This window comes from Triticum dicoccoides, chromosome 7A (genome assembly GCF_002162155.2).
Source record: "Triticum dicoccoides isolate Atlit2015 ecotype Zavitan chromosome 7A, WEW_v2.0, whole genome shotgun sequence".
Lineage (NCBI taxonomy): Eukaryota > Viridiplantae > Streptophyta > Magnoliopsida > Poales > Poaceae > Triticum > Triticum dicoccoides.
The window spans coordinates 352,608,810-352,623,861 of record NC_041392.1 but is presented as its reverse complement, the minus strand read 5'-3'; the positions used below and the strand labels follow the sequence as shown (position 1 = coordinate 352,623,861).

At 45.8% G+C, this 15,052-nt stretch overlaps 1 protein-coding gene across 2 annotated transcripts; it reads right to left on the bottom strand.

Moving 5' to 3' along the window:
• Positions 1–945: 945 nt before the first annotated feature.
• Positions 946–9,049, bottom strand: LOC119327341 (glucose-1-phosphate adenylyltransferase small subunit, chloroplastic/amyloplastic-like). 2 transcript variants are annotated; one of them, XM_037600462.1, is made up of 10 exons: positions 8,893–9,049; positions 5,066–5,362; positions 3,889–4,158; positions 3,456–3,635; positions 3,153–3,256; positions 2,930–3,041; positions 2,618–2,716; positions 2,428–2,547; positions 1,486–1,603; positions 946–1,280 (listed from the first exon to the last, which is right to left on the bottom strand). In XM_037600462.1, exons 1-9 carry the CDS (start codon positions 9,013–9,015, stop codon positions 1,487–1,489), a joined length of 1,422 nt encoding a protein of 473 aa, XP_037456359.1. In that variant the 5' UTR covers positions 9,016–9,049; the 3' UTR covers positions 946–1,280; position 1,486. The 2 variants fall into 2 exon arrangements, with proteins under 2 accessions (XP_037456359.1, XP_037456358.1); XM_037600461.1 differs by lacking the exon at positions 8,893–9,049 and adding an exon at positions 7,562–7,889.
• Between the last annotated feature and the right edge of the window lie 6,003 nt (positions 9,050–15,052).

The window sequence follows — 15,052 nt, the reverse complement described above, 5'->3', positions numbered from 1 at the left end:
TCGCAAGTCAAGTCATTGGTTGCGTTTGAAATCCGACCATTTCGTGACGTGTGGCATGCTACATGTTGCGTGTACAGTTGGGTGGCCACCACCTCAAACAGTCATATCTGCCCTCAAGATTGCTCTCGGCCATAAATGGCCACCCACTTCAACTTTTGATGGTTGACTGCTCCGTGAGAGAATTAATTCGCCCGAGCAACCCATCCTTCCGGAGAGATTGAGAGAATCCTAAGAGAGGAGAAACCCTAGAGCCTAAAATCTGCTAAGTGATTGAGCTTCAGTGAAGAACTTGTCTTCACCCTATTACACTTGTGGACTATGCATAAATTTGTCTTCACCCTATTACACTTGTGGACTGTGTATCCACTAGACGACTTGTCTTCACCCTATTACGCTTGTGGACTGTGCATCCACTAGACTGTTATCTATTCAAAAGCGTCCAAGAGTAGTTGTGAACTGACAAAGAACATGTCTCTGAATGTCAAAGAGATTACCTTGAAGATATATCACAAGTGATTGGGCAATGTCTCAAAGACTTGAACTCAAGGTAAATAGGTTGAATATTTGGTCTTCTCAGTTTAATCTTGACCCCTCTAACCAAACTTATATTAGGTGAACACATGTTTTTCCGAAGAATTTGTGGAATCTCCCATTCACCCCGTTCGATACCTGATCCTACAATCACGACACCCCGTTCGATACCTGATCCTACAATCATGAAATAGGCTTTCGGCCCATTTTATGTACTAGTAAATACGCACATGCAACACACGTTAATATTTAGGAATATATTAATTGCATGCGAATATTAGGTATGCTATTATTTGTGTGTTAATCTATGATTAATGCAATATTTGGTATGATATTAATTGCACGTTAAACATGTTTAACACTCGCCATTGAAGCAGTCTAGGTAGTTGAATTAACTTAGTTTGATGGCCGAGATCAATTAGATCTGCCCCTTTGGGTCTTTTTATATTGGTATAGATATAGATATAGATAAAGCAACGCAAGGTTTTACATGAACCATACACCAAATAGCATGGTCTGCTGGAAATCGACTACAAGCAAAGAGAAAGCTGAATCCAGGGGCACTTCGCCTAAGTGCATCACAGTTGCTTGTACATCACAGTTCCTAATACATCAAGGGAGAAAAAGGGTGGAGAAGTGCCTTGCATGGCACTCCTTTTTTATTGCTCTTATGATCTCTTCGCGGCCTCGTTGGTTGATTCCAGACTGATGCAAGTAGCTCTGTCCCTTGGCACACATTTCACACCTGCCTGCAGGGCAACCCAAACAGAGTCAACTACTTACAAGAAGAGTGCTAAAAATCTCAAAGCGAATGTATAGGATACCAGTGCATGGTTTGTATGTACCAACTGTATTGCTGCATTTGCATCATGTTTGGTTTACAGCATGTTCATAGTTCTGAAGCAAAACATTACTGATTGCAGACACCGAGGTGTGTACGAGGAGACAACTTACTTCATATGACTGTTCCACTAGGGAGTAAAGCATCCTTGATCACAGTTACAATGCCACTTTTGATGAAATATCCATCTGTCTCCCTTGCCGCTTCTTGAACATTGTCAACATTGATTATCTACAATATACCAACGAGTCCAGATCACTACCAAAAACAACTCACAATGCGTGATATCATGTTCAAGGAAATGGATATACAATATAGGATATGTTTGGTTGGTTCACAGGATTATGAAAACGTAGGAATAGAAGAAGAATGGCAAAAAATAGGATAGGAATACAAGTGCAAAACAACTTTTCACACTAATATAAGTCTTGTTCTAAGGAATAGAACATAGGACAACAACAGCAAAGCCTTTCAGTCCCAAACGAGTCGGGGTAGGCTAGAGTTGAAATCCATAAGATATCGAAACCAAATCATGGTTCTGGCAGTTGACAACTAACTTACTCGCACCCCTGTCCATGGCTAAATCTTTGGTGATATTCCAGTTCTTAAGATCACTCTTGAGAGACTCCTCCCATGTCAAGTTTGGTCTACCCCAACCTCCCTTGACATTATCAGGACGTCTTAACCATCCGCTAAAGACAGTCAAATCAAACTCAAAGCACATGAAGAACGATAACTAGGATGGAAGTCAAGTAGATTATAAAATTCCTGCTATTTTCTTTTCAAAATGTGATCAAAGGAACATTCCTCCACTTTTCCTTTGAACAAAACGATTAAACAGTGTTGCTAAAAGAAAATTTCCTATTCTTACATTTTTTTTCTCACTTTTCCTATGAACTGGGCAAGGCCTAAAGCTTGTTATATAATGGTTACATTTTGGACATTACCATGAGAAAAGTTATGTTCGAGTTACATATTCAGTATGACAGTGTTGCAGTGGAAAAAAAGAGAGAAACCAATAGATGCTTAACCATAAGTATATTAATATGGCATACCATCACGTTATCTCCAATACGAGCATTCTTGTCAATTATTGCTCTTTTGATGTGTGAATTCTTTCCAATACCAATGGGAATGCCACCTTTTTCAGCAAGGAGTTTCTTATCAGCTTCAGTCTGTTGAACAAGAAAAGAAAGGGTGAGCACGTCACTTTGCCAGAAGCATATTACACCTGTTTGATTTTACCTCATAGTAGTCCGCACCCATTAGCAATGTGTCCTCTATTATTGCCCCTTCAGATATGCAGGACCGGAGTCCAACTACTGAATGGTGTATCTTGCAGTTCTACGTGGACAGCAAAGAAAGGCAGAGGGAACATAGTAGCCGTTATTACATACAGTATCAAAAATCACTTGAGAGAAGATATAACAATCACAGCCCATAAATAAGTATAGATGGTTTTGAAATATGTCTTTAAAAGCTTAAAGTTCATTAGCATGAAATGAAACACCTGAAGAAGGTTAGCATACCGAGAGCCAACTGAAAAAGGCTACTTACTTTAATAACACATCCTTCACCAATAACACTGTCTGTCACATCAGCATCAAGAACCTTTGAAGGAGGCAAGTGTCGAGGTTGTGTGTAAATGGGAGCAGAACGGTCATAGAAACTGCATTCAAATTGAACGTATACATTAAATCAATAGGGGACAATTATAACACTTTACATGCATGAAATTTCATTATTTTTGTCCACAACAAGGCAAAAAGTGAAAGCACACCTGAAATCGGGTATTGGCTTTTTGGTAATTCCCAAATTTGCATTATAGAATGCCTCAATTGTACCAATATCTTCCCAGTAACCATCGTATAGGTATGCTTGTACCTGTCGGCAACAATAACAAAACTCTTAAGAAGCACATATCACAACTATGAATGCCAATGGAACTGCATATCCGATAACCTATTGTATCCCCTTCCTTACGATAAACATATGACTTGACAGTTTCTCTGAAGCTAAAATGATACAAATCATAAAGCAGAAGCAGCAAAAGGAAACTACTAACTCAATGAGCTTTGCATACCCTCATGCCAGTGCTAGTTGCACCAGGAATAACCTCACTTCCAAAGTCATTAGCTCCAGGAAATTGCTCACGGAGAAGCTGAAGCATCACATGTTTGCTAATAACATAGATACCCATGCTAGCAATATAAGGCATTTCCTTTGCCCTCGCATCGTCAAGGCCAAGTATGGTCGTATCAACCTACAAGATCAAAACAGGCAGCAACATGGTGTAAATGCATTCAACAGAAGAGCTTTTTGGTGTAATAAATGATGGTTCACAACTGTATATCTGAAATTAGTTTGAAAGGCACAGCGTCAGTGTACCATTACAAGATCAAAACAGGCAGCAACGTGGTGTAAATGCATTCAACAGAAGAGATTTTGTGGTGTAATGAATGATGGTTCACAACTGTATATCTGAAATTAGTTAGAAAGGCACAGCATCAGTGTACCATCATAGCTTTCAACTGTTCTCCTTTTGGTTTCTCTGCGAATTCAATTATCCTCCCTTCTTCATCGATTTTCATAAGGCCAAATGCAGTTGCACGTTCCTCATCCATGGGCAAGGCAGCAACAGTAATATCAGCATCTGTTTCTCTGTGTGCCTGAATAAACTTTTCATAGTCCATTCGGTACAGGTGATCTCCGGCAAGAATTAGATACTCCATAACATTATGCTCCTCGAATAGCCACAAGTACTGCCTTACAGCATCTGCAGTACCCTGAGATAAGATGATAAGACAAAGTGAATACCCTGCAAAAGCTTGCATGGGATCCTAGAAACACTTTATGTTGATAAGAAAGGTTTATGATCATCAAGAAGTGAGCAGAGCTCACTTTGTTAGGGGAGTGGATCTACAGCTCAGCCACCCAGGTTCAAGTCCTCACGGACATGACTTTGGTTCTTATTATCTAGAAAAACGCTGTAGGGTACTGGTTTGACATAAACTAGCAGAAACTGCATGTAGCTGTGTGGTATAACACTCACAATCTAAAGCAAAAACTATGATGAATAGTATGTTATAACGGCAAACATATGAAAGTATGAAACATAGTTTGATCCGCTATGTTTACTTATAAATGATGATGACTGGCTAATGCTCATAAGATCAAAATCAAAGTTACATCACTAACCATTCACATATACTAATTCTAAATTCATAACTAGTGAACTTGTTCAGGACCAGATCCTGGTACACAAAACAGATTCGCATAATACAGAAACACTGTTAAAATCAATTTGAAAAAATTTCTGAGCATCTCTACTTGAGCTTAAAACTGTCTTGTGATAGCATGCTATCAAGAAAAAAATTAATAGAGAACTATTAGGGTAGTATTCAACTAATAATTCTTATAATCTATATCAAGGTTTTGTAAAAAGGAATACTGATGACGCCTTGGAACAGTTTGTTTCTTTTTTATTCTGGATCTTGAAAGGCTGGCCCTAGGATTTCCACAGAGCTTAGTGAAATTCATTCGTGGTGAAATGATACAATCATGCGTACTTATGAAGGAATTGTAGATTTTGCCTTCTTCTAAATGCTAACATGAGACAGATTATGATCATCAGTAGATGAATCTCGCATTTCAGATTAAACAAAAACACTTAAATAACAATGAATGAGATACCTGAAACCAGTCAGGGTTATCTGGGCTCTGCTGTGCAGCAAGGACTTCAACAAATCCTTCATTCTTGTAACCTCCAATGTTGCTCCCATAGGCTCGTGAGAGATGACGATTAAGAGAAGCTGAGTTGAACTGCGTGAGCACATAGATCTTTGATATGTTGCTGTTCAGACAATTACTGACAGGAATATCAATAAGCCTGTAGTTGGCACCCAGTGGCACTGCAGGCTTCGCACGCTTCTTCGTCAGGGGATACAATCTAGTCCCTGCACCACCTCCAAGAATAATTCCGAGAACACTCTGCACAAACAGCAGAAACTCATCAATTGCCTATTGCAAAGTAAATCAAACAAAGAACGAAGAAACAAGTGTTCCAGGCGGTTGGCATTGAGTTCAGCTTGTTTATCACCAAAAGAGATCATGGAACGAATGCAACATGGGGCAACAAGTTTATCCAATAAATTGGAGCTACAATATCTAGCAATCTTTTGTAGATAATGGCCGGCTGGTGAATAGTTCTGCCCCCCCCCCCTCCCTTCCTCGCCGCCGCCTGAGGCAGCCGCCAGGCAAGCCTGGGGCGCCAAGGATGGTGGCGGCGGGGCCTCAGTTGCCCTGCCTCTGCGTGGGGAACCCCAGATCTGGAGCGGCGGCTCCATTGGCAAGGCACGGCCAGCTAGCAGCTGTGCGGGCAATGGATCTGGCGTCCCGGCCGCGCAGGCGGCGGGATCCGGTGGTCATTGGTGACCGGCGGCGGCTTTTGCGGCGGTCGGTGCGCGCGATCTGGCGCCTCCCCTCCTCCCCTGTTCGGCATGCGGGCCAGCCTGGTCGGGCCGCGCTTCCTCTTGGTTGCCGGTTCTGTACAGGAGGCGCTGCTGGTGCCGGGGATCTAGTTCGGGCGAAATCCCTAGCCGGCCATGACCGGCCGCGCCGACGGTGACGCCTGAGGGCGTCGTTCCCCTCCTTGGAGGCGTCGGTATGGACTGATCTCCTCACTTCCCATTCCCCTAGGTCTCCCGGGCGAATGCCCTAACTTTGTTGGGTGATGGCGGCGCTCATGGCGCCGTTCCCTTCTTGAAGGCGCCGCTTTGGGAACCTTGGGGTTGGGTGGCGCTTGTGGGTGGTGGGCGACGGCGGTGGTGCGGCCCTATCCTAGCATGGATTTACGTCTGTTGCTTGGAGATGGACTCGCGTAGGTGGAGGTGTCGTCTGGCGTCGTGGTGGCGTCAATGGCGGAGGGACTGCCAAGGCTCGCGTAGGTGGAGGTTGTCATTTGGCGTCGTGGTGGCATCGATGGCGGAGTACCTGCCAAGGTTGTCACCTCAATCTGCTCTGAAGATGGACCAGTGGAAGATGGCGGCGACGACACATGTGAGTGCGTCAGACCGGTTTGAGTCCCGGACCCGGCAGATGGCTCGGTCGGGGCCTCCGGCTTTAGATGTTAGGCTTAGGTGAGAGGTCTGGGTATGTGGCCCAGCTTGCACCCCTTCATCATTTGGATAGGAGTAGCGGCAGATGTTGCCAAGATGGCGGATTCACGCATATTGTTGTTCTACTTTGTAAGGTCCTCGAGAATAATCAATAAAATGGCCGCATGCATCTCCTAGATGCAGCCCGGGGTCATCCTCCTTTTCTACAAAAATAAAAAAAATACCAATCAAGCTGAAACTTATGTTCAGTTCTTTTTTTTCAAATATGGGTTAATAGGACGTCAGATGTCTCAATCAGCATTGCAGCTGAGACATGATCCAAGTTCTTCCTGTTGTGCATAACTTTTTCACATCAATTAGAGTCTTCCATCAGCACAGAAGACCCCAATCTATCATCGCCTAAAACTCGTCTGGTTGTATTACTTTGTTTAGTTGTATTGATGTCAGAACCGTTTGTGAGGAAGAGAGGCAACCACCACGTGGAATAGACTCTACTACCCTTTTTAATTAAAATGAAAGGGCAAGTTTTAATCTCCACCACATCCGAAATCATAATGTTTTCTAAAGGGGTGTACTGAAGCAGAACTCAAAGAAGAAAACTGAACAAGTTAAAAAGAAAAATCCAAGAACTTGATCTGATTGCCAAGTATAGTCTTTAAGAGCCACATGCCATGGATCATGCCATCTTCTTTATGAATTTCTTATGGGGCTCACACCCACACCTATTGATTAAGTAGGACTGTTCAACAAACGTCCACAGTTGCCACATTTACTGAAATCTAGTAAAAATAAACAATTGGAGCCAATGAAAATGCCCACATGATTAGTCGCCAGGAAGCTCCTGCTATGCGCTAGCAAAGTAGAGTAGTATTTTTTTATCATCTCTAATAAATGTCCACATGAGAACACAAGGCGTGAATCACATTTGCGCATCTAAATTACCGAGGCAATAATTTCCCGCATGTATCAAATTCTCATCCGGAAAGATACGGACGCAACGGATCAGGGCGGCGAGACAAGACTAGGCGGCAAGCGCCGCATTTGCGCACCTAGGCTAGGCGAGGCGACGTACCGTGCTTGCGTCGGGGTCGAGACAGGTCTGGGAGCTCTTGGAGTCTGACACGGCACGTGAGGAGAAGAAGAAGGGCCGCCGCGGAGCCGGACGCGCGACCAACACGCGCGGGCGCTGGCGCCGTCCTCGCGGCGCGCAGAGGAGGCGGAGGGAGTCGCAGGAGGTGGACGCGGCAGCGGTCGCGGCGGAGGCTCGGTGCGGAGGGATCAGGATCTTGGAGGGGGAAGCGGCCGCGGCCATCGCCATTGACGTGGATGACGAGCTCAAGTCACGGGGCTCCCGTGGCGAGAGATCACGAGGGGGAAGGGAGAGAGATACGCCTGACACCGAGTGGTGCAGTGTGGCTGAGTAAATTTAACTAATCTTTTCGCAAGATCTTTCCATTTTCAGTTTTTTCCCATTTTTCTTTTGGAGAGAGAGAGCGCTGCGTGGGAGAGGGAGGGAGAGAAAGTGACTGAGAGGTGCTTGATACGTTTTAGTCTCATGATGACTAAAAGTAGTGAGACTAAAACTTGTTAGTCTCACCCATGCTTAGATCCAAATACTAAAGAGGCTAAAATCAAGTTAGTGAGCATTTATTATCCTCCAAACCCTTCAATCCAGAACTTGCATGTGTCGAGAGGCGTTAAATGAGGAGAGAGAGGACTAATCCATATTTTAGTATGGGTACCCCTGACTAAAAAAATGTAGTCTCAAGATTAGTTTTAACCTCTCTTTTAATCAGGAGTGCTTGGAACTTTAGCCTCTTAAAGAGACTATTTTTAGTCAGACTAAAAAAAGTCCCTTGGATTCAAGAACCCTCTGAGATTGTCAGCAGGTGGCACTTTTGGAATGATCTCCTTGGGGTAGGACATGACCACAATGATTTTGGACATATCACTTGTAAACTTTTTCTCCCCTTAATTATCTTCTCACTTGGATTTTTGTTACTTGACGGGCTAGCACATACTCTCTCCCTCCCAAAACTTCTTTCATAGATTTATATAAGATATGGATGTATCTAGTTATGTTTTAGTGTTAGATACATCTATATCTAAATAAATTAAAACAAGAATTTTAGAACAATTGTAATACTATATAAGAGGGAGCACTAAGAAAAAAATAGCATTGTAGGATCAACTTTTAGTCCTTTGTCCATACAAGTGAGGTGCACACATAGCTAATAACATACTGCTTAATTCAATGCAGGCTCTTGTGGAAAATCTTCTAATTATGCTCGAAGCTGCCTTAAAGAAGTCTTTCCTAGAACTTTCCAGAAATAATATTACTGCATATGAAACTCAAAGCTAGAATAGAAAATGGAAATCATGGTTAAGATAGTCACTACTTACATCATTAGCATGTGGATTGAGATCTGCATGCTTCGATGAGCTCTTATGGCCATCAACGTTGCACTGTTCACGCTTGGAAGGTGAGGGCGAGGGGAATGTTTTAGATGCCAAAGGCACATCCATTGCCGAGGGATAAACAATGGAAGGATATAGCTATCGAGTGGTGTGTGAGCAAACTGTTCTTTGATTTATAGGTGAAGGGAGTATATGCACGTATAAAAAGGCGCACATGGATATCCTTATGCGACGAAATTAGTTGTTATGTGACAATCTGTAAAGTTTTTGGCTTTCTAGGTATGCTCTTTGCTTTATTGGCAGCAAGTTTAGCAACATACAAAAAGGCACATGGATATCTTTGTGCGACGAAATTAGTTGTTATGTGACAAGCTGCAAAGTTTTTGGCTTTCTTCATATGCTCTTCACTTTATTGGCAGCAAGTTTAGCCGCATAAAAAGCGCACATAGATATCTTTGTGCGATGAAATTAGTTGTTGTGTGACGAGTTGGAAAGTTCTTGGCGTTCGAGATATGCTCTTCGCTTTATTGGCAGCAAGTTTAGTCATACAGAAAGCACACATGGATCATTTTTTCGAGAACACACCCAAAAATGGCGTACAACTTTTATGAAAGAAAGGACAAAGATGCCCACCCCACATAGCGGCTTACAGCTCTTGAAGGAAGCATCCAGCTAGCCCACAACAGAAAACAAAAAGGCTACTCCTCGCTAATGACTACCGACATGTCGGCGTGGAAGCACGATCACCTATGGGGCATGGGTTGCCTTTGTGGTTCAGCATGGGGACGGCCACGTTGCACAAAGAGCAGAAACGGCAGGGGATAGCACAATGATGGACTCTCTCTTTTTACCTAGGTTCGGGTCGCTTTGCAGCGTAAAACCCTACTCCTGCTATGGTGGTGGATTGATCTGGGGGAACACGAAGGCTCGACGCGCTATGGCCCGGCAAGGTTGCCTCGGGGAGAGTGACGTGAGCGTACAAGTGTTGTGGGATCGAATATCTGAACCCCTTGCTAGGTTGCCCCGGGCCTCCTTTTATAGGTTAAGGGGTGACTACAGTGGCAAAACAGACATTTGGGTGTGATTAGATAGCTAGTAGTGCTATCATACCAGACTCTGGCAGTTAGGACGAAGTATTAAATGCACTGCTAGGTGTCGTGCTGAGGGTGAAGCCTGGCAAGCCTGCCACGCCGCTTATCAGCCTCTTCTTATCAGCTTGACACGCCTCCTGGACGGGTGTCAATAAAGCTAATCTCTTCTCTTTTATGCTGCCACGTGCCTGATATGTTCCACCAGGTTTCTTGGTTCCTTGACACCGCACTGATAAGTGACTTGGGTGCGATGAGGTGGAGCGGTGGCGTCTTGGTGAAGGTTCCCCGGAAAGGGAGCTTGGCGGGGTTTGGTCTTGGCAACCCTGCCGGGGCGAATCTGGACTTGTCCTCAGGTGCGGCCTCGACCCGGGCAGGCTCTCCTGCCCTACAAGGAAGGCCTTCCCAAGGTTGCCTTCTGCTAGTCTTGTTCTTCTTAATGCTCTCCTTGATCTCACGAAGAGCGGCTTCTCTGGCTTAACTTTATGTCATGCATTGGTGTTAGATGTATGATCATCAGCATGCCTGTGCATGAGTCTAGTTGGCAAATGTGGATGTTTGTTGCACTGACAGGAGCCCCCGAGCCTGGCCCACATGTGTTGCCGGGCATCGTTGGGGTAGGCCTCAAACAATGTACAGGCCGACAACCTGACCTTGCCACGGTGGAATTCAGGTTGATGAGATCTTCTTTGCTTCTTCATTAACCTGAAATTAAATCAATTCCCGGGTTCCCCACGAGTCGTGCGACATCAAAACATGTGGGTCTACCCATGTAATGGGCCAGAGAACACCCATGTTCATGGGGAGTTAATTGAAGTGCATGCGCATGATCCCAGGGTAACTGCCATTTCACCTTACCCACCACGCCTGACGTTTCCGCCACGCGCACTGCAAGCATTGCATAGGGTTGGTGGCGGACGCGCAGGGCGCGGGAATGAGTGACATGGCAGAAAGCGTGGTGCCATGGTTTGGCGCAGAGGGGGGACCGGCGAATCTGGACGTCGTCAGTGACACGGATAAACCGGATTGGAGGAGTGGGGTGGTTGCCTCAGGATGGTGGGGAGCCAGCCCCCTGCCACGCTCTGCTATAAAAGAGAGCGCGGGGGGAATGGAAGTGCTCACCCTCGCACCTTCTCATCCTTCTCCTCGTGTTCTTCTCCCACCATGGTCGGGGTAAGAGAACACACTCGAGCTCCGGCAGTGGCGACGAGGGCCTCCTCTCGGCACCGTATTCCCGCCCCCGCTGGGGACACAGGGGTAGGATCTAGTGCGCAAGGCGGAGCCGCAGGACATGGTCATGGCCGGCACGACGCTCAGGGCCGAGGTGGACGCTGTGGTGCTCCGGTCACACCTCCCCCAGCCGCTCTGACTCCAATGGAAGGCCATGTTGGAGATACGACACTGGAATTCATCATCAGGCTGCGCGAGCCCCTGTGTAGCCATCTTCGGCTTCCTGGCCCCTTTGTAAGGGTGATGGAGGTCGAGCAGCCGACGGGCTAAAGTTGCAAATGAGGGTTGCTGCAATGGCACCACGCGGGTGGATGTCGAGTTCCCTGCACCTCATGTAATGCTTATCCAGCGTGGTTGGAAAACTTCTGCACGTGCTCATAGCCTGGCGGAAGGGCACGTCCTCCATTTTAAGTTAATGGAGGCTGATCTGCTCTCCATCAAGGTCTTTGGGCGCTCGAGTGCTCGCTTAGGGTGTTGCATGGAAAGCTCGACCGACGACGAAAGCTCCTCCTCGAGCGACTACGACGAAGAGGACACTGACGGCGAAGACGGCGACGCCGAGCCCCCGGTCGCCAAGCATGAAGACGATGACTCGGACTCCGGCTAAGCGTTGGACGCACCGTCACCGTCAGGTAGGCGCCGTTAGCACCATCATCTGCAGGTGGACCCCGGCAGAATGATCTGCCGGGGGTGTTTGGCCCGGTCGACTTTGCTTCCACCAGTTGGACCCCGGTAGGTGGCCTCCGTCTTCGTCTTCCATGCTGGTGTCCCTCTTGCCGCGTTCCTCTGGTCCCGGCGGGGGTGACCAGGGCATCGCCTAGTGATGACCCGCAAGTATAGGGGGTCAATCGTAGTCCTTTTGATAAGTAAGAGTGTCGAACCCAATGAGGAGTAGAAAAAAATTACAAGTGGTTTTCAGCAAGGTATTTTCCGCAAGCACTGAAAAAAGCGGTAACAGATAGTTTGATAGCAAGATGATTTGTAACGGTAACGGTAAATAAAGTGCAGCAAGGTAGCCCAATCCTTTTGTGGCAAAGGACATGCCAAAGGGGTTTCTTATAATAGGAAAAGCGTTCTTGAGGGTACACGGGAATTTCATCTAGTCACTTTCATCATGTTGGTTTGATTTGTGTTCGCTACTTCGATAATTTGATATGTGGGTGGACCGGTGCTTGGGTGTTGTTCTTACTTGAACAAACCTCCCACTTATGATTAACCCCCTCGCAAGCATCTGCAACTACGAGAAGAGTATTAAGATAAAATCTAAGCATAGCATTAAACATTTGGATCCAAATCGGTCCCTTACAAAGTAGCGCATAAACTAGGGTTTAAGCTTCTGTCACTCTAGCAACCCATCATCTAATAACTACTCCACAATGCATTCCCTTAGGCCAAAATATGGTGAAGTGCCATGTAGTCGACATTCACATGACACCACTAAGGGAATCACAACATACATATCATCAAAATATCGAACACACATATCAAGTTCACACGATTACTTGCAACATGATTTCTCACGTGACCTCAAGAACAAAAGTAACTATTCACAATTTTTCCCGGTTTTGTCACGGCAGATGCCCTCGTGAAAGGACTTAGGTGCGAGGCCATGGCTACGTTGGTTAGCTTAAAAGGGGTTGAGCGAGACGAGAGACACGACTTTACCCAGGTTCGACCCCTCATGATCAAGGTAAAATCCTACATCCTGTTTTGTGTTATATTAATTGAGTATCGATTACAAGGGAGCGGAATTGCTTAACCTAGCTATCAATGGATTGTAACTTGAGTTTAACCCGCCGCAGGGACTCGCCTTTATATACACAGGTCAAGGCCCTGGGCTTACAAGAGTCCAGGTCGGGTCATACTCCGTTACCGACACTACTTCTAAATTGCCTTGCCTTGTTAGGCAAGTCACCATTGGGCGGCTCACACCTCCGGTTCTTGGGCCTTCAGTCGGCCCGCCTCGTAAGCCACCTCCAGGCTTCATGTCTCAGCTTCTTGGGCCTGCTTATGCTTCATTGCTGAGTCGCCAATAGCGTAACCCAGCCCCTCCTGGGCGGGTTACACCATGTGGTTATATCCCCAACATTAGGCCCAGATTTATCTGAACTGGTTCATGTCAATCTTCACTCTCTAGTTGGCGAGTCTTCTTTGGTTTTTCTAGAATTTTAACCTTAAATAGATCTTTTATAACCCGCCATATAAATAGGATGACATCATCTTCATAAATTCAGAAAAAAAAAACCTCATGACATTACAACGGATCTTTGCATTAATCCACCATTCCAAAAATCGAGGCGCCCTTTCTATTGTGATAATTATGACACCTCCTTGATCTTCGGGCCTGCCATTTCACTCTTCCAATTTTCCCTTATAAATAGGCACGGGGGCAGCCCTTTTTCACTTTTACCCCCGGCGCCTCCGCTTCTTCTTCTTCTTCCTCACAATGACCATCGGGACCGTACCTCCGCCGCACCAGCCGAACTTCACGAGCTGCTCCATTGAGGCCGCTGCATCAACCTGTTGTGATGAGAGTTCAGCGGCACGCATCCTCTCTCCTTCAAAACTATCAGGTACCATTCTTCTTCTTCCTCAGATCCGCATTAGGTCATCCGAGTTCATATAGTTCATCTAAGTTCTTCTTGTTCTTCTGATTAGAACTAGTATTTCAATCCAAAATGAAGTAGGTGTAGTGCGGTAGCAGTTTAACCTTCACTTTGTGTCTTGCATAGATCGTTTCTTCTCCGAACCAATATACAACCTGCTAGCTTTTCCGCCGCTGCCCCCTTTTAGTTCTAGCCATTATTTTCCTTTTTTCACACAGTTGTAGATTTGTAATTATAACCGTGAACTGTGAAACCTGTTTTCCCCATACTTAGCAGAATTCCACAATCTTGGATCCATAGATAGTTGACCCGCCCTTCACTTTTCGGGTGGCTTAACAATGAACTTGTAACTCTCCAAGATTTCTAGAAACTGCTTCTTTCAATTAACCCGCCAATATGCTGCCGGCTTATATTTTCATAACTTAACCCGCCATATCTCATAGCCTGATAGTCACTTCAATCCATGGCTAGGACGGCTCATAATTTCTTAATGGTTCACTGTAATACGTGGTCTTTTAATCATAATTAGCTCATTATTACTAAAACATCATGTAATCACTTGGGCGGCTTACCATTGCAATTTTAACCCGCCATACCTTTATTCCTTGGTCACAGCTCCTTAACCCGGCCAATCATGATTAAAGCTCCCACTTCCTGTGATTGGGAAGCCTCCCAAGTCTCAGAGCTCATGCTCAATGAATTTGTGGATATGTGATGCGGAGCATCCTACGGACATCACCATGTCAAGAGTCCGTTTGGCAAGTGACACGCGCGACATCTACTTCACACACATAAAGGTGAATCATCTCCTTTACACGTGTTCACTTGACCCCTTCGAGGATGGTATACTACTTGACATTCCTCTCGTGTGCATGCATAGGTATTACCGGAGCTTCACGGATGACGAGGAGGAGTGCAAGCGCCAAGGAACACCTACACCATCTGCAAGGGAAGCATGGGAGAGAAGACGGAAGAAACGGAGCTGCTACAAGCTACAACCATCGGACATCCGGACGCCACCGGACATCCGGTACCTGACGCATACCAGACAGCCAGAAGAATTACAGCTGACATGTGCCACAGCGGCCAGACGACCGACACCCACCGGACGTCCGACAAGTCCCAACGCCCAAACGTCCGAGAACCTTCAGAAATCCAGTGCTGCTGCACCCGAGAAGAATCAGCGGACTTCCGACGCACGCCGGACATCCAGACCGTCCC

Excerpts from the sequence above, each read along its gene's own strand:
- LOC119327341 (XM_037600461.1), bottom strand. The coding sequence starts at position 7,807 with ATGGCGATGGCCGCGGCCGCTTCCCCCTCCAAGATCCTGATCCCTCCG. Across the intron at positions 5,363-7,561 it reads TCGACCCCGACGCAAGCACG|AGTGTTCTCGGAATTATTCT; the intron begins GTACGTCGCCTC and ends CTGTTTGTGCAG. Across the intron at positions 2,548-2,617 it reads TGGGTGCGGACTACTATGAG|ACTGAAGCTGATAAGAAACT; the intron begins GTAAAATCAAAC and ends CTTGTTCAACAG.